Source organism: Geotrypetes seraphini, chromosome 19, assembly GCF_902459505.1.
Source record: "Geotrypetes seraphini chromosome 19, aGeoSer1.1, whole genome shotgun sequence".
Lineage (NCBI taxonomy): Eukaryota > Metazoa > Chordata > Amphibia > Gymnophiona > Dermophiidae > Geotrypetes > Geotrypetes seraphini.
Window position 1 is genome coordinate 3105250 of NC_047102.1, and position 19705 is coordinate 3124954.

Consider the following 19705-nt stretch of genomic DNA (forward strand, 5'->3'; position numbering starts at 1 on the left):
ATTACCTTATTCTTCGTCCTCTCCTTTATAGGCTTGCTCTTATGTTATTCTAATTTAATCAACTGTAAACCGAGCTGAGCTCCTTCGGGAGATGACCCGGTATATAAACTGAAGATTAGATTAGATTATTACCTTATTTCCTTTATTTTTGTATATTATTTTATTATTATTTATTTTAGGGTCTTTTTACTAAGGCGTGTTAACCGATTTAGCACACTCTATATGCTAAGGTGCCCATTATACTCTATGGGTGCATTAGCATTTAGCGTGCACTAATCTTTAGCATGCGCTAAATCATTTAACATGCACTAAATCGGTTAGTACACCTTGGTAAAAGTACCCCTGTATTTAAAAATTTTATATGCCACTTAAATCCTAAGCGGATTATAGTATTTACATACGTAACTCCAGTTATTACTATGTCATTACATAACAAACATATGGCGGAATAGAAATCTCTAATGTAATGTAATGTAATTTTAGTTATTTATTTATTTACTTCAATTTATAGCTCATCCTCCCAGAAAGCTCAGGGCGGGTTACAGTGGAACATACACAGTTGCAATAGGCAGAGGGGATCTAAGTACAATACTTTGGGCTACACAGTATCATATAGAGAGGGGAACCTACCTACAACAAAAGGGACATACATAAGAACACAAGAATTGCCGCTGCTGGGTCAGACCATTGGTCCATCGTGCTTAGCAGTCCGCTTACGCGGCCGCGCCAAGGTCATGACCAGTGCTCCAAATGAGTCCATCTCACCAGTTTAGCATGAAGTTGTCCAACTTTGTCCTGAAACCCTGGAGGGTGTTTTCCCCTATAACAGACTCCGGAAGAGCGTTCCAGTTTTCTACCACTCTCTGGGTGAAGAAGAATTTCCTTACGTTTGTACGGAATCTATCCCCTTTCAATTTTAGAGAGTTATGGAAGAGGGAACTTAGTTAACATAGGGCACATAATGGTTTTAGAACTAAGGGAACCTATCTATAGCGTATAGAAGCAGTGCAGGATAGTGGTACAAGTCTTCCTGATCTACAGGTGTGCTCTGAAAAGTGGACTAACATGGCCACCACACCATTTCACTCAAGGAAGAACGTACTAATCAGAATTTAGATGCCCAGGTGAACCAGGTGCAGTGTTTTCCCCTCCACTTCCAACCCAATGTGCAGCTTTTCAATATGAGCTAGAAGACTAAAGAATGAACATCCGCTGCTCGGAGCTCCCTCAGCCCCTTCACCAAATCAATGCTAAAAGACTGAGCTGCACCAGAGAAAACAGTGAAGCAATAATAAAGAAGTACGTATGCCCACTGGCGTTTACATTGGTAAACAGGCTCTGGAAAACCTCACAATTATTAAGCAGTGAGGTTTGTTCCATTCCCTTTGCTCTTAATTCACCATGCGGTTTAATTAGATTTCTTGCTCTCTTCAAGAGCAGAAATCCAGAATGCAGGCGCTGGAATGAAATGCATTTCAAATTAGTTTTATAAAACATACTTTGACAACAGAATTACACAAGCTGCTATGATATAGGATGTAACTTCTGTGGCTGAAGAAAGATCAAGTGCAACACTTGGAAGATGCTATAAATCCATAACAATAACAGCTGATATTCCTTTGCATCTACTAAAGGTCACCCAGAAGCTGCAGTTCCTGTGCACAGCCTCTGGGGGAGCAAACACCTTATTCATGCTATGTTGCTGCCTGCAGACTGGTCAGAAACAATGCTGCCTGTGGTGTAGTAAGGTAGGGGGTGGGGGAGGAGCAGAGAGTGAGGACCGCCCCAGGCGCTGTCTCAATGGGAGCGCCAGCACCTCTCCATCCCACCCTGCCTCACCATGCTACGCTCGTTCCATCCCTATCCCCACCCCGTACTTCTGTAGATTTTCACCAGCACAATCAACTTCTCCTTCCTGTTGCCCATGATGATCTGGTTCCCCTCTGAAACACTTCTGGGTTGTGGAGCCAGGAAATGACATCAGAGGGAAACCCAATGCTGGTGCGAGTGACATGCTGGAAAAGCCACTCCCCTCTGAAACGCTTCTGGGTTGTGGGGTCAGGAAGTAACATCGGAGGGGAACCCAGTGCTGGTGCGAATGGCATGCTGGAGAAGCCACTAGCGCTGGTAAAGATTTACATAAGTAGGTGGGGTAAGAGAGAGCATGAGTGTGGAGTGGAGGATGGGAAAGAGCGGGAGGGGACGCAAAAGAAATGATGAGGGGGAGAGGAGGGTGTGAGAGGCGTCACCGCCCCAGGTGCCTCCTACTCTCGCTAAGCCACCGAGTAAACTGAAAGTTTTATAGACCGGGTCATCTTCATGTAATAAAGCTCGATTCAGTTTACATCAATTAAGAAAATATAGAAAAGAACATGAGTTTACAATTTAGAAAATAACCATGTTTTTTAAGTTTGTATGAAAAAGTTGAAATGAACCTAATTCTCTTAACCTTAGATGAGTATCATTCCATAATTCTGTCAGTTTGAAAGGATAGGATTTCCCCAGTTTACCAGTAAAAATAATTCCTTAAATATGCAGTAAAACCGTTTCATCTGCTAAAATGCCTCAAACCATGTGGTAACTAGAAAACTTTATCACCCTTTAGTACGTGGGCCCTTAAATCTGCCCTTCTGTGCAGTAGAAATCCATGAATGTGTAGGGAAGGAAAGCCATAAGAAGCATCTTCAGACAGAGAGCCGACAGGCGGTTTGTTAATGTTCACATAAAAACAGCCCAGTGGAAATAGACGATCGGCCAGTAGAAGTGTCTCACCTCGTTCTGAAGGTCTCTGATCATTTTGCTTTTTCGTTCCATTTCAGTCTTCAGAAAATTAATCTGCAAATTAAAACAAATAAAGAACAGAAAGTTAAACAATATTAATAGAGAAGCACGTCACACTGTATCGAGCAATGGTGCGCCCACATCTGGAATACTGCGTCCAATACTGGTCGCCATACCTCAAGAAGGACATGGCAGTACTCGAGAGGGTCCAGAGGAGGGCAACGAGGATGATAAAGGGTATGGAGAACCTTTCATATGCCGAACGGTTGGACAGGCTGGGGCTCTTTACCCTGGAGAAGCGGAGACTGAGAGGGGACATGATACAGACTTATAAAATCATGAAGGGCATAGAGAAGGTGGAGAGGGACAGATTCTTTAGACTAGCAGGGACAACTAAAACAAGAGGTCATTCAGAAAAACTGAGAGGAGACAGATTCATAACGAATGCAAGGAGGTTCTTCTTCACTCAGAGGGTGGTGGACACCTGGAACGCGCTTCCCGGAGAGGTGATAGGACAGAGTACAATTCTGGGGTTCAAAAAGGGACTGGATGACTTCCTGGAAGCGAAGGGGATAACAGGGTACAGATAGAGGTTTACCTTACAGGACATTGAGCGAATAGGGTATGGATACTTTAGATTAGGTAGGGAACACTTTCAGGTCATGGACCTGGGGGGCCGCCACGGGAGCGGACTGCCGGGCACGATGGACCCCTGGTCTGACCCGGCAGAGGCAACGCTTATGTTCTTATGTACTGTAGGTGTCCAAAAAATTGACGCCAAAAAAGCACTCATTTATAAATTTTATAAGCTATGATTAAAGATTGGCACAATTTAGAGAATAGCACTTGTGCCTGAAAAATATGACTAAATTTATTTATTTAATTTAATTTCTCCCAAGGGAGCTCAGAACTGTTTACATGAATTTAATTCAGGTACTCAAGCATTTTTTCCTGTCTGTCCCGGTGGGCTCACAATCTATCTAATGTACCTGGGGCAAAGGGGGGATTAAGTGACTTGCCCAGGGTCACAAGAAGCAGCGTGGGTTTGAACCCACAACCTCAGGGTGGGTTAACCACTGCGCCACATACTCCCCACATGACATGATTATCAGAAATCTACTGAAACTGGATTAGTATTGCCAAACTCATATATACATTTTTCATTTCCTTCACCGCTGGGTGTGAATATAGATAAATTTAGACATGGCTATTTGCACCAACAAAAATGTAGTGCAAATGCCCACGCTGATCTCCTTATTCTGTAATTACGCAAGTAATTAAAAGGAACGTCCCGGATCTGCTCATCCCCCACCCATTTCCATACCTTTTTTTAATTCATGCATAAAATTTAAGTGTGTGACCCTTAACTAAGAACATAAGAATTTGCCGCCAGCGTACGTTCTGGTTCAACAGGAACTTGTCTAACCTTGTCTTGAATCCCTGGAGGGCGCTTTCCCCTATAACATTAGATTCTATGGACGCGTTCGCATTTATCACGCACCAAATCGGCTAGTGCGCCTTAGTAAAAGGACCCCCAAGTACCTACAAATCCAAAATGTGGATTATCAGAAGCAATTGAGCAAAGATTTCAGCTACACACAGTTGAAAGCAGTGCAACATGCAGAAAGTGAAAAAGTGTCAACAGCTCTCACCTCCTCCAGCACCGGACACACGCACAAGCTGCGCTGCCTCCAACCATTGCTCCAAGCTGCAGGTTCTAGAACGTCGCCCGCCTCGCTGCTGTCACCTCACGCCAAGCGCTTTCCTGCATCTGGACGCAATTGGACTCCACCTCACGATCGCGTACAGACGCAGGAAAGCGCTTGCGTGAGGTTAAAGAGACCACCGGACACTTGTGGAGTGGACAATCGCGTACAGACCGAGGGCTTCAAAAGAGTACCTGGCGGACTTGAGTTTGAGACCGCTGCCCTAAGTATGTAGCCCTTGATAGAGAGTGCCCTAACTTTGTTGGTTGGGCTGAGAACTTTTTAGCAGCCCTTGCAAAACAGAACACGCAGTATTTAACACGTCTGTTAGTGGACACAAGGGATATACAAAGGCCCGCAATTTTCATTTCATTTGGCATTTTCTTCCTAATTTTCGGATTCTTTTTTCATGTCATAATTTTAATAACATTTTTAATGCACATTAGAACTTTAATGTGCAAATCAATTATGTGTATATTAATTGAAGGTTAATGGGAATTAAATTAATTTTGCATGCACTGAAACTTTTAAGGCACATTTATTTGAAAATGTGTTAACAAACGAGCCTCCTTAGATTGGACTGAACTTGTTAGCACGAGCTGAAACAATGGCGATGAATTCTTGAATATTCTGTGTTAAGGCGGAATATGATACAAATCAATCTGTTAAAAAAAAATCATAGACAACACAGCCCTACTAGGAATGCACTCCGTTTCCAGATTGTAGTTATTTTGAAGAACAGAAGATTCTGCCTCTTATCTTTTGATGGCTGCAAGTTAAGCAAACATATGGTCCGTGGTTTCGAACTGTCAAAGCTTGGCTGCGACTTTTCAAAAATGATATGCACTTGAAAATATTTTGAAAGCACCATATAAGATTTCACAAGGTGCATTATCTCAAGCATCTGATATTCCTCCCTCTAGTATCTTGTATATTAGTAGTATCTAGTATATTAGGATTTTATATACCGCCTGTCAAGGTTATCTAAGCGGTTTTACAATCAGGATCTTTCTTTGTGATCTATTTATGTAAACAGAATTGAGCTGCTATTTTTAGGAGTTAATTTGGTATATAAGGCTAAGAGATTAGATTAGAATTTACTAACTTACAAACAACTCCATTACTCTGAGCTTTTCTTAATACTATGGTCCTTTATAATTAATTTTATATTTATAGATCATATATATATACAAAACGTTATCTTATTCTTATGTATTTGAATTGCTCCTTGTATTTTTCAAAATACTCAATAAAAATTTATTTAACTTAAAAAAAAGAATTTACTAAACCATTTTAACTGCACAGGGAAATAAAAATTGATAGGAAGCACCCATCAAAGTGACCCTGGAGGTATTCAGATATTGCCGATGGTCATCATGGGTGAGGAACAACATGGGGTCCGGCGGTCTCTGTAACCTCATCATGGGTGACTAAAGTTTGAGCTAGGGCAAATTTGATTGATTGATTGATTTTAAAAGATTTATATGTAAACCCATGTTATCTAAAATTCTAAGGGGAGAATAGAAAATAACAAAACACATTAAAATCAAGCAAAAAAATGGCATTTTAGTTTTTGTTTGATTTTATTGTCTTGTATATTAGATAAGTAGTTAGTAGCAAAGCGTTGAATATAATGGCCCTCTTATTAAGCCGCATAGGAATTCTATGAGCGTGGGAGCTATTATCACCGTGGCTGGAATTAAAAACCACGCTATGGTTTTGTAAAAGGGGGAGGGGGCAGTGTAAAAAATAAAGTAACTAAACTTTGAAACCACGTGTCTCTTCTTCAGATGCTGGAGATTCAAATCCCCATAAATTGAAAAAAGAGCCCATTTTTTCTCTAGGCCAAATATGACTCCCAGACCCCACCACTAAATCAGAAGCATTAAGAAAATTTTTTAAAAATGCAGCTGAAGTCACTTACTGTAGCTTGCTGTTTTTCTGCTTTTGTCGTTGCCTCATTAAGTTGCTTTTTAAAGTCCTCTTGTAGAGATTTCATTTCTTCCCTATTTTATTTAAAAAAAAAAAAAAAGATAAACCTTTCATTTTTGTTGCCTCAGTGATGAGTTGGTTTGTTCATTCTTGCTCAGAAAAGCATTTGTTCTAAATTCTATACCTACTGTTCATAAAATCAATGGGGCGAATAAATCTCATGGAACTTACTCCCCTTTTTACAAAACCATAGCATGACTTGTGGTAAAATAACCATCTTAATGGTAGCTTGCATTGATAACTCCCCCCCTCCCCTCCCCTCCCCTCCCCTCCCCATGTAGGTGCAAAACAGAATTAAACCTGAGTTAAGGATATCAATATACTAATTTCTTTAATGTCTTTTGAAGAAATTCACCCAAGGCAAGAATATACTGTATGTGATGGTAGAAACTGGGAGAGTAGGCCAGAAGATCTACAACTGTAGACATTTATTTATTTATTTAAAAAATTTGTCAACTGTCTATTCCTAGGTGGGCTTACAGAGGTAACATACACAAAATGGAACAAATAAGACTTGTACAAACATCTTAAAATTACAAATGGATAATTACATCTTAAAAAGTCATGGGCTTGTAGATCTTCACAGTACAATTCATCGTAAAACCAGCATTAGGCAAAAACATCTTGACCTGTTTCTAACATAGTTCCTCCAAGCAGTTTGCTGTTTGCTGTTCTATAGGGCTGGATAGACCTCTAGTTTGGCAAGTCATACACCCTTACGATTTCCCTACTAAGAATTCAAGGGTCAGCATGATTGAGCCGTTAAACGTAAGGTTGGTAGTTCAAGCCCACCCAGAGATACCATATAATTATGGATATGTGGTTTGTAGGTGAAAATAATTCATAAATCAATAAAGTTTTATACTGAAATTAAGCAATATTGGTTTTCTAGATGTAAGAGGAGAGACGACCCAAACAACATCCTAGTGAATGTTGACCTATTTTAGCAGTATTTCCCAAAGTAAGGGCAGCAATAAAATCCAGAAACACAAAGTTACTGTATTTCTGGTACTTTTTCACTCGGAGAGAAGATGAAATTTTCTATTTCAAGTCCCACTTCATAAAAGGCAAAGACCAGGCCCAAAGGGTGAAATAAGCTGGGTTATATTTGATCTACTGAAGAGGAGGCAACAAAGCAAAATCACCCAAATTAATGACATTTCCCAATTTGCAATAAAGTAATGTGGCTGCTTTGTTAGTCCAATGACTCGCACAGAAATAAAGGTCAATATATTTGCAATTTGCAGACATTTAGAAGTGAGAGTCCTAGCTGACTAATGTATTTTCTAGTGGTAGTGAAATGCTCTCTTGTTTCTCATTAGATGCTGTAGCCATGGATAATGGGCACCGCAGCTAAATCTGTGCCCAGAAGACTAATGCATTCTCACAGCATGCATGCCCGGAAAGCGTTGAGTCCCTTCATCATGTAAAGGATGTCCTCTGACCTAGTTCATACAGATCCGCTAACACCTGACTTAGAGTTATTTAAATTGCGTTAATCCTGGTTTACCCTATTTTCTATTTTTCAGCCTTTGGTTAAACGGTCTGAAGTCCTGAATTATGCATTGTAACGATCCGGTCTTTCATTTTCACTCAGCTATATTGGTCATAGAGAAGCCAATGCAGTTAAGTTAGGATGTGTCGCCACTGAAGTGAAGTGCGTAATTTACAATACATGGGAGTCACAAGTAACAATTATTCAGTTGTTTAGATGCTTCTAATGGTTTTAAATGAAGACTGAATAATTTCAAATTTTTCTCCTCTGTAGTACCATAGTAAATGATGGCAGATAAAGACCTAAACGGTCCATCCAGTCTGCCCATTAGTTATACCTATTACAAAAACATGATTGAATTAACTTGTCTCTTCTTTGATATTTCTGGGTCATAGACTTTAAAGTCCACCTGGTATTGTCCTAGGTTCCAACTGCTGAAGTTGCTGTCCAAGCTCACTCCAGCCTATCCAACCATCCTGTTTGCAGGATATCTTCCATAAAGTCTGGCCAGTAACATCCTCCTGTTCCAAGTTAGTGGCATTCCCATTGATGCCCTCCCCAGCCCAATCAGTGAAGTGACCATGGTGGAGAAGGACAAGACTTACTTTTGTTTCTTACCCATCTCCAGAAGCTTCTGAACATCAGTTTTGGCAGATGCTTCATCGTTTTTCAAAGACTAGCAAAGAAGATAATTTATTTTATTAGTACAGCTTAGTAGAAAGACCCCAAAATGAGAGGGTAACGTAAACCCCCAAATAAGAAGGTAGCAGCTGTTCATGACAGGACTTCTGACCTGAAGGTTCACTTTAATCCCCTGAAGCTCTTTCGATGTCTTGGAGAGTTGCCGGAGAATGTTGCTTCTTTCCGTGAAAACTTCCTTCAGCTGTTTTTCCAACTCGTCATAGCCCTGTCTAACACAAAGAAAAGGCAGGTGTGAGTGCTGTGAAATATATCAGAGATCCTCTTCGGCAAAAATATTTGCTAATATTGGGGGGGGGGGAGAAATGTTACCAGAGCTGTCCAAGAGAAATGACTGATATAGCACAAATCATGTCAATAAATTTCCTGAACAATTTACAAATTAAAAATAGAGGGTCAAAAGGAACTTAATAAAGATAGGAAGAGATAGAAAAGGGGGGGGGGGGGGAGAAGAAATTAAGAAACATGACTGGGTCCTTTCAGTAGCCTCCCCCCCCCCCTTTTACGAAGTTGCATTAGGCTTTTTTTTTAAATGTCTTTACTGAATTTTATAAAGTACAATAACTCAAAACATTTGAGTTCTTCCCTCCCACAAAATCGTAAAAGTAAGCCAACTGGGAGTAGAAATCAAAAGAGAAATCAATTTGCATGTACGGCATTCTACAATAGTCTTCTAAAAGAGCCCAAACCCTCTTAAAATGATGAACTGAACATCACCTAACAGCAGCTACTTCTTCATACTTACGCATGAGACAAATTCCCGCCCACCATGCTGGAAATGAAAAAAACAGGTTGAAGTGCTAAACCCAGTACAGAAGAAAAGGCAAGGTCCTTCCAACCTAGTAAAAATCGTTATTCTTTTAACAGCTTGGATCGAAGGACGTCTCTCTTGTCTTTTCTTCGGTACTCTTGCTACTATAAGGCGAGGTTTTCTCTGTTCGCTTGAAGTGCTAAACCCATAATTTGGCCTTACATTTTTTAACTAAGTGTGTTGCCTATTGTTGGTAACAGGATGCTGGGCTTGATGGACCTTTGGTCTTTCCTAGTATGGCAGGTCTTATGTTCTTAAGTGAGCCAAGTACAGGACAATTGAACCATTATGACATCATTTATGAGGATGGCTCTTAAGCATTGGTGGAATGAGGCATTATGACATCACAATCTCAGCTCCGGAATGTTGCTACTCTTTGGGTTTCTGCCTGGTACTTGGGACCTGGGTTGGCCACTGTTGGCTTGACGGACCATTGTTACATTCTTAAGTCATGTTTTAACATAGACTCAGGGATGTGTTAGACTTCAAAGAGAAGCAATGAAGATTATTAATGAAATACTGGGACAAATTAAAGATGAATTGGCAAGCTTATCAAATTATAACATGATTTTGCTATGTCCTAATTCATTCAGGTAGAATTTTTGACATATTCCCTTTTGAATAGGAACTTAAACAACAAGCTCAATTATGAACGCATTCATTGCGCAGAAATTTAAATGTTCTATAAACTGCATTCTAAAAGGTTTAATTGTTACAAATTGACCTTAAGATTCTATTTCTTTCAGAATCATAGTAACATAGTAGATGACGGCAGATAAAGACCCGAATGGTCCATCCAGTCTGCCCAACCTGAAAAAAACCCAAGAATCCTTTTCCAACCATCAATAAACCCTACAGGACACACTTGTTACTTTGACAGTCTCTGGGATTGGCACAAAACTGTTTGTGCATAATTTACATTTGTGAATTGTGAGTCCTAGTGAAACCAAACAGCATCGTTTATTGCCAATTCATTGGCATGCAATTAAATAGATTTAAAGAGGGGGGGGGAAATGTTCAGGGTGATGATTTGATATTCAATGGGGGCCTAAAGCAGGCGAGAATGACACCTAGCACAATATTTTAAAGCTGTAATCATCACTCATGCAATGGGGGATTTGTGTGTTTTCATTCTCACAGGATTTATAAAATAGAGGATGAATGTGAGAAAATTCCCAGCCACAATAGAAAAAAAAAAGAAGTACAAGAAAAACAACAGTGGCTTGCTTTGAGATGTAACGCATTAAAAGGCTGTAAAAGATTGTGTAATAGAAAATGATTTAATGAAAATTTCTAAATCATAGACTGTGACAAAGGGACAAGAGAAGTAATTAGTGTACACAAAACAATAGCTTCCATTAGCTCAGTCTTATGCAAATGCATCAATATTTTCAACATATTCATTGATATGCATTTAGCTACATTTCTGTCGTGATTATTCAATTCTACTATAGATTTCATACCACTTTGTACTAATGTAGTCTGTTACATTTAAGAATGGTCATTTGGATTAATGCAGTGTACCGCAAACTGTGTGCCCCAGAGCATTCCAAGTGTGCCTCAAGATGCTGGCAAGGAGGAAAGGCGCTTAGCCCATTCTCACGGTGGCCAATCCAGGTCCCTAGTACCTGACCAAAACCCAAGGAGTAGCAACATTCCAGAACCCCAAAGAGTAACAAAATATTCTAGAACCCCAAAGAGTATCAAGATTCTGGAATCCCCCGGAGTTGCAACATTCCATGCTACCGATCCAGGGCAAGCAGTGGCTTCCCCCAAGTCTTTCTCAAGAACAAACTATGGACTCTTCCCAATGTGCACCACTTTGCATTTGTCACATTAAATTTCATCTGTCATGTGGATGCTGCCTGGTCTTTCAATTTCCTTTCTGCAATTTTTCACAGTCCATATGGGTTTAGCAACTTTAAATAATTTTGTGTCATCTGCAAATTTAATCACCATGTTTTTAATTGGGCAAGGTCACAAAATATATATTATTTCCCTGAGTAATTTATAAAGCTCTTCCTAGGGATCCAAAAGAGAAAAAAAAAAAAGCTATAACTTGAGCTGTAAAAACTCCTTCCTCGGGCTGAGTCTTGGAAGACAAATCAGAATAAACTACTACTACTATTTAGGGAAAAGGATTGGGACTTGAATACCGCCTTTTTGTAGTTTTACAACCACACTCAAAGCGGTTTCCATACAGGTACTTCAAGCATTTTCCCTTTCTGTCCCAGCCACAAGTCTCTAAATTTGTGACTTGCTTAGGAAATGAAGTTAGAATTACAATATCCCTAGTAGAGTTGGCCGAAAAAAACAACAGGCTTCAGGATTACGAAGGTGAATACATATTAACCCATATGACCAAGGAAGGTTTAACCCCATCCCCCCCCCTCGGTTAAAGACACAGAAACAGAGGCTATCTCATCATCAACACTTCCTCCTCAAACTTGCAGTCTAAATAAGATAATTTATTATATCCAGCTCCTTCTTCCCCTCTTCCGGATATTGGAGATATTGATGCACTGTTGGACTAGTAAAATGGTAACTGTGGCAATGAGCGTGAATAAGAGCTGAGGGAAATGCCTTCCTCCGGAGAGTCATTCACATCTTGACCTCCCCGTCACATTGTAGTTTCTTCCAAATTAATCAAGTTAATACATAAAATACATAACAGTCCATAAGACCAATTCTAATATCAGACTCAGAGGAGCAAAAGCCATTATTCTTCATCTTTCTCTTCCCCACATCAAAATTGAGAGTTAACCACCAAAGCTATTGTTCCAAATTAAATACTCACACTTTCACCGAGATGCCCCTTACTGGAAACAATTCATTTGGTTCCAAAGGGGGCTTCATAAGGGACAGTTGTGCCTTTTGGCCATGGAGACATTCTTAAAGGGCTCCCTGATGCCCCAATGAGACTAGGAAAGGTTCAAAGAAGAGCGACCAAGATGATAAAGGGGATGGAACACCTCTCGTATGAGGAAAGACTAAAAAGGTTAGGGCTCTTCAGCTTGGAAAAGAGACGACTGAGGAGGAGATATGATTGAAGTCTACAAAATCCTGAGTGGAGTAGAACGGGTCCAAGTGGATCGATTTTTCACTCCGTCAAAAATTACAAAGACTAGGGGACACTCAATGAAGTTAGAGGAAAAACTTTTAAAACCAATTGGACGAAAATAAATTTTACTCGAAGAATAGTTAAGCTCTGGAACACATTGCCAGAGGTTGTGGTAAGAGCGGATAGCGTAGCTGGTTTTAAGAAAGGTTTGGACAATTTCCTGGAGGAAAAGTCCATAGTCTGTTATTGAGAAAGACATGGGGGGAAGCCACTATTTGCTCTGGATTGATAGCAAACCTTTTTAAAATACTATTTGGTTTAGCACTTTGAAATATTCAAGTCCAACAAGAACACTTGAAAAAAAAAAAACCTACTGGTTTGCTTTCAATTGCTACTCCTTGGGTTTTGACCAGGTACTAGGGACCTGGATTGGCCACCGTGAGAATGGGCTACTGGGCTTGATGGAGCATTGGTCTGACCCAGTCAGGCCATTCTTATGTTACTGCAGTGGCCCTGGGAAGCACTTCCAAGTGCTCCAGTCAGGTAGGTGGCTCTCCCTTCTCTCCAGTAGTGCACTTACTGTGTCAAGTTATACTGAGACATCTTGCAATTAAATTTTATGTCTGTAGAAGATTTTTCTCAGATATATTGAGCTAACATAATAGTACCTAATTTTTGACATTGCATGAAGAGGCTTTTGTCCATCTTTGTGTAACATTTGCAGTACAATGATATGATAAAATAATACTCAGTTTCACCTACAAAGAATCCAGCTTTCTTCAGAATACTTACATAAAAGCAGTTGTAAGGAGTTTGGGAACCCTTTTGAGGTCTGATATTCCAAAAGCAGCCTTGAAATACGAATGAGTTGTTACGATTGGATGCCGGTATTGATTGTGATGCTTCTAACACAGAATCGGAATTGATCACCGAACAAAAGTCCTGGGGAATGTTGGAGGAGATGGCTTTAGGCGTGATTCAGTTTTTGCTCCGTTTTGGTTCAAGCAGAAAACTGAACTGATGCTAACAAAGGCGAAAAGCAATAGTCCAGTTTGTGGAGGCCACTTACAACGTCCAGATCGCAACTGTTTAATTTTGTCTAAAGCCCTAAGAAAATGTAAATGCCATCCAATGTCACGGTTCAGCTTATTTCTCACAGTTGATTTAAACATGGAACTTCTGCTTCTATTGCCAAAGTGTGGATCCAACTCTATTTATAATTTCTTCTAACTTATGATCCTTAAATGGCAAAGAAGAAGATCAGATCTTGCCCTAAAAAAGAACTTTTAGCTCTGTAGGTCATTTCACCGTTTGCTGTTTTGATGAACTATGCAGACTGGGCTGTTAGTCTTCAAATGAGCTCTGAATTAGCTTCCCAGCGACTAACACCTACAGTTCAACAACAAAGAGAAATTGATTTGCACAGCCTGAAAGCAAAGATTCGCTTTCAGACATGCAATTCTTAACTTATGTAGCAGGTATTTCAAATGCCATGACTACAGCTTAATCTTTAAATGGAATAGAAAATCAGTGTATAAACCCAAAGCACATAATTTTCGTAACTGCCACTGCAATGGCTACTCAGTGGGATGTATGTGAGCCATGATAAATAAAGTATTTTCTTTCAACCTAGGAAATATTGGTGGAGGTGAGAGTTAACATTTAACCAAATGAGAAACTGGATGCACTGGATGCCCTTATGCCTTTCACATACATCATGTAATCGTGCCCCCCGGGGAACTTTGCACAATCAAAAAATATTTTGATCTATTCTCTTTTAGACTACTGGTGCAGTCTTCAACATTATCAATTCTGTACTACTGTAACATCATTTATGTAGGGTCATCTAAAAAAAAAATTATTAATGGACTAAGATTAATCCAAAACACAGCAGTCTGTCTGATTTTTGGGCTGAAAAAGTTTGATCAAATCAGCCCATTTTATAAACAACTCCATTGGCTACCGTTTGAAGCCAGAGTGTTGTTTAAGTTCTGTTGTATCTGTTTTAAAATCCTATTTGGTTTAGCATCTATCTACCTTATTTCCCATTTTGAAATGTTCAAGTCCAACAAGAACACTCGGGGGAAAAAAAAAACCTACTGGTTTGCCTTCCCAGCACCAAAGGTCTTCCGCTATAAGAGATTTTTGGAAAAAAAACATTAATCTATCAAGCAGGAAAAATGAATATATGGTGGAATAATCCGTTACCACAAACCCAGTCGTACTATTCTTGTAGAAGGTTATTGAAAACACATTTATTTGATAAATTTGTCACTGGACAGCAAGTGTGAAATGTAAACTGATTGAAATGATTTGTAATTCGAATATTACTACTACGGTATACTATATGACATGTAATGATCAATGTTTTGTAACAATCCTCTTGATGTAAACTGCCCAGAACTAATATGGTGTGGCGGTATATAAAAAAATAGTTATTAGTGAAGTTATTATTATTAAAACATCCAAGTGCCGGTTTATGCCGTTCTTTATTATGTTTTTTAAATGGTTCATAGACAATTGCGCGCAAGACAATCGCACGTGGACAAAATCGCGCAGACAACTCAATGCAAGACAACTTAGCGTGAGACAAATGAGCGGAAGACAATTGAGCGTTAAGACAAGTGAGCGCAAAGACAACCGAGCGTAAGACATTTGAGCGCAAGACAATGGAGCGCAAATTATTTTCCCGAAATGTGCATGAGCGGGACAACTGAGCGCAAGACAACTCAGCGCCAGCAACTGAGCGCAAGACAACTCAGCGCCAGCAACTGAGCGCAAGACAACTCAGCGCAAGACAACTCAGCGCCAGCAACTGAGCGCAGGACAACTCAGCTCAAGACAACTCAGCGTCCGCGCTCGTTGTCAGCTACTGAAACAAAAAGATAAATTGGGAGTAGGGAGTAGTTCTTTTCATCCGAAAGGATCCTGTCCTTTCTATAACACTTCGATGTCCTCACTCCCATTTCTGCTCACTACACAGAGCTTTCTGTATCACCGAGATTTTACTGCTCTGTCACTTTGACATTAAGCTTCGAGAATCAAGAGAAGCGAAGCAATATTTCATTGAAAATAAAGTCTTCAGGCTGCCTCCTGTACACAAATGCCATTTAATGAGAAAAGGAAGGCAATAAAACCGTCTCCAATTTTGGGCTAATTTAGCATCCGTCCTGCTCATGTCTTGAATCGCGTGTAAGTGCTGATGAATGAACTGGTCTGATATTAAGATATCAGAAAAGATTTATCACTGCTGCGTCTTCCCTTTTTTTTTTTTTAATAACTAGAATTTCAGAATTCATACAGAGAAATGAAAATCTGGAGAGGGAGTTCATCCTTCAGATCTTATAATGATCATGTATTAAACATTCCTCTTCAAATATGTGAACAAGATAATGAAGAGTAAGCTTCCTAATGTCTACTTATTTGAATCAACTAGTAACAGGTTTCCAAGGCAACACATTTATTGCAAAACTATTTAAAGTGTGGCTCCCTGAAGTACAGCCAGGCATTGGGATAATCCTGTAAACCTATGGCGAGATCCTAGCAAGGACTGTAGCAGAACGGGACTTAGGGGTGATCATCAGTGAAGATATGAAGACTGCCAATCAAGTGGAACAGGCTTCATCTAAGGCTAGACAAATCATAGGGTGTATACGTAGGGGTTTCGTCAATCATAAGCCTGAAGTCATTATGCCATTGTATAGATCCATGGTGAGACCCCATCTGGAATACTGTGTACAATTCTGGAGGCCTCATTACCGCAAAGATGTGCTGAGACTGGAGTCGGTCCAGCGAATGGCCACCCGGATGGTCTCAGGACTCAAGGACCTCCCGTACGAGGAACGGCTGGATAAGTTGCGGCTATACTCTCTCGAGGAACGCAGAGAGAGGGGAGACATGATCGAGACGTTCAAATATCTCACGGGCCGTATCGAGGTGGAAGAAGATATCTTTTTTTTCAAAGGTCCCACGGCTACAAGAGGGCATCCATGGAAACTCAGGGGAGGGAAGCTGCACGGTGACACCAGAAAGTACTTTTTCACCGAGAGAGTGGTGGATCGCTGGAATGGTCTTCCACTTCAGGTGATTGAGGCCAGCAGCGTGCCCGATTTTAAGACAAAATGGGATCGTCATATGGGTTCTCTTCACAGAGAAAGGTAGGGGAGGGTCATTAAGGTGGGCAGACTAGATGGGATGTGGCCCTTATCTGCTGTCTATTTCTATGTTTCTATGTTTCTATGTTTCTATGAGGAGCAAGGACTTTTGTTTAAAATCACCATGGTCAGCTTGAACTTGTAGCTAATACTGGGAATTGCCATTATAAGGATCAATAGTCGTTACTTGTTATCAATGATATCACCTCAAAAAATGTTATTTCTTATTTGACGCTATAAGTTATAGGGGCCGTTTTTATGGCATACCATGGGATGTGCTCCGGCATTCTGTAGTAATTGCCAAATGATAGAAAACACCGTTATTTGAATGTTCAGACTAGAGAATGGCACAGGGACAAATTTGTCCCTGTAGGAACTCAATTTCCACATCCCATCCCCGTTAGTTTGATCACCTTCCCTGTCCCGTTCCTGTAAATTTTGCCTTAACCACACAAGCCTCGAAAAACTTATGATTTTAAAGCGTTTGAGGCTTGTGCAGATGAGGACGGAGCTTAGGCATTGGTGGAACGAGGCATTATGACATCACAATCTGAGCTCTAGAATGTTGCTGAAGACACCCATTATATTCTTATAGGTGTATGTAGCGTTTAGTGCGCGCTAAATCATTGGCATGTGCTAATATGGTTAGCACCTGTTGATGAATTCCATAATTGCTAACTCAAGACAAGCTGGAAAGCAGCTCGTAATTAACAATAAGACTACGGGTCTGACAGTACAGCCATTGTCACTCATAAAAGTCACCTCATATTGAGTTACAAAGTCTACTCAAGATACCATCTGTTCTATGACAGACCTGAAGAGCTCAAAGGGGCTCAGGGGATTCAATGTGATGACACACATGACAAGATACTTAGGGCAGAAGAAAGAGTCTTGAAGACACAAGTTGAATATGTCTGTGCCTGCAATATTTTATCTTAGCATCTGTTGTAATGGCTCTTGTCTCTTTCACAATCCTATTGAGAAGTCTGAAGTTCTTATGGTTCCCATGCGTTTGACATTATTTGTAATGACTTCTGTATTTGCTTTTTTTATGTCTTTGCTTGCTGCTTCTACGTTTATATATATGGTTTTAATCTGTCCAATTTTTAAAGTAATTTTTTTACAGTATTATCTTTTATTAAAGGAAAAGACATTTAAAGTTTCCATAGGATGATTATTTCTGATATTACACAGGAAAAGGATTAGAAAACAGTGATCTGAAAGACAGGCAGAGAAGCTAAAGATGAGCAAATTTGGCTTGCTGTACACCATCTTCGGTGAATTTCTTTAAAACTTGTCTTAAACTCAGACAGTCTTTTTCTCCACCCCCTCTACCGGGGACTGTTCCACACATCTACCATCCTTAAATTACTCCTGAGCTATCACCTCTTAACTTCATCCTATGCTCTCTCATTCCAGAGCTTCCTTTCAAATGAAAGAGACTCGACTCATGCACATTTATATTATGTAGGTATTTAAATGACCATCATATCTCTCTTCTCCTGTCTTTCCTCCAAAGTATACATCTTGAGACCTGTCCTCATACGCCTTATGATGAAGACCATTCACCATTTTAGTAGCCTTCCTCTGGAACGACTCCATCCTTTTTATATCTTTTTGAAGATGCACAATATTCTAAATGATGTCTCACCAGAGTCTTATACAGGGGCATCAATACCTCCTTTTTCCTACTAGGCTATATCTCTCCTTATGCACCCTAGTTTAGATAGATAGATTGATTCAAGAAGGCAGAGAGCTAAGGGATAAAGACATTTATGATTTTATAAATGGCATTACATCCTAAGATGTGCACACAAATAAATTAATTTGATTGTATTATTGATGCTTATAAAAGATGCTCAAATGGTCAGTACTAAAGGCTGGCTAGGACTATCGGTTGCAAGTTTCAAATGAACGCTAATTTAACTATTCTTCAGTAAATGGTATCTCATACTTTTTTCTGAATTCTTAAACACATTTGTGACAATGTTCAACCCACAGCAGCCAACAGTTTTTAAATAGCACATCAAATATATAAAAGTAGACAGGGAAATTAATTGTCCTTCAGGAGATGTAGCTAATATAGGCCACTGGCACTGCTAATGTATCCTTCAAAAGACAATTATGAGCCTTGGCCATTGTAACTATCAAACCCTACTCCCCAGACATAATTAAAAACCATCAAAAAATATTTCGACCCTCCATCTTTTAGACTACTGGTTCAGTCACTGATCCTATAGTGCAAAACACGTCCGTCCGACTAATATTCGGACTACAGGAAAGTGGCCACATTAGCCCCTACTATAAACTGCTGCACTGGTTGCCAATTGAGGCACGGACTTTATTCAAGTTTTTCTGTTTTTGCTATAAACTGGTGTGGGGGAATGGCCCCAATTTACCTATTACCTCACTTAGAACTTTACACCCCCACAAGGTCAACCAGAAATCGCAACCTCTTTGCCTACCCGAAGCTCATAGGTTGCAAATACAGAACCTTTCTGGATAGAACTATTAAGTTTCAAGCTGCCAGACAGCAAACCTGGCTAGGCAATCTCACCGACAAAGCCAGGCAGACTTATGGCGCCTTTCGGAAAGAAATCAAGACCACTCTATTCAATAGATTTATTTCCCAGCCAGGCAATGCCCCCCTCATACTAAAATCTTTCTCTTTATGTTGATACTACACTTCTTCACAAATGTATTCTGTTCCTCTCTTGACTATTCAATGTCTTCCTCACCACCTGTATTCTGTAATTCGCTGACCATCCAGCCCCTTTGATGTAAAATGCTTAAGATTATACTGTAACCTATTTGTAACCTGTAAACACTGATTACTCAGTGACTTCCTATCTGATCTCACCTTGTAATAGGCTGATTGTACAGCTCTCTTTCATTGTAAACCGCCTCGAAGTCGCAAGATTTTGGCACTATAGAAAAATAAAGTTATTATTATTATTATTATAAGTATGGTCACAGAGCCCCTTTCCTGTAACTATGCTTTTCCAC

General features: G+C 39.9%; 1 protein-coding gene across 4 annotated transcripts in view; it reads right to left on the minus strand.

Moving 5' to 3' along the window:
• Window positions 1-19705, minus strand: part of LUZP2 (leucine zipper protein 2) — a 153420-nt gene that overhangs the window by 70440 nt on the left and 63275 nt on the right. For all 4 annotated transcript variants that reach the window (XM_033928688.1, XM_033928685.1, XM_033928687.1 and 1 more), the window contains 4 exons: window positions 8768-8885; window positions 8580-8650; window positions 6412-6493; window positions 2773-2835 (listed from right to left, as the gene is read on the minus strand). In XM_033928688.1, coding sequence (XP_033784579.1) covers window positions 2773-2835; window positions 6412-6493; window positions 8580-8650; window positions 8768-8885 — 334 coding nt within the window. The remainder of the gene's footprint in view (window positions 1-2772; window positions 2836-6411; window positions 6494-8579; window positions 8651-8767; window positions 8886-19705) is intronic.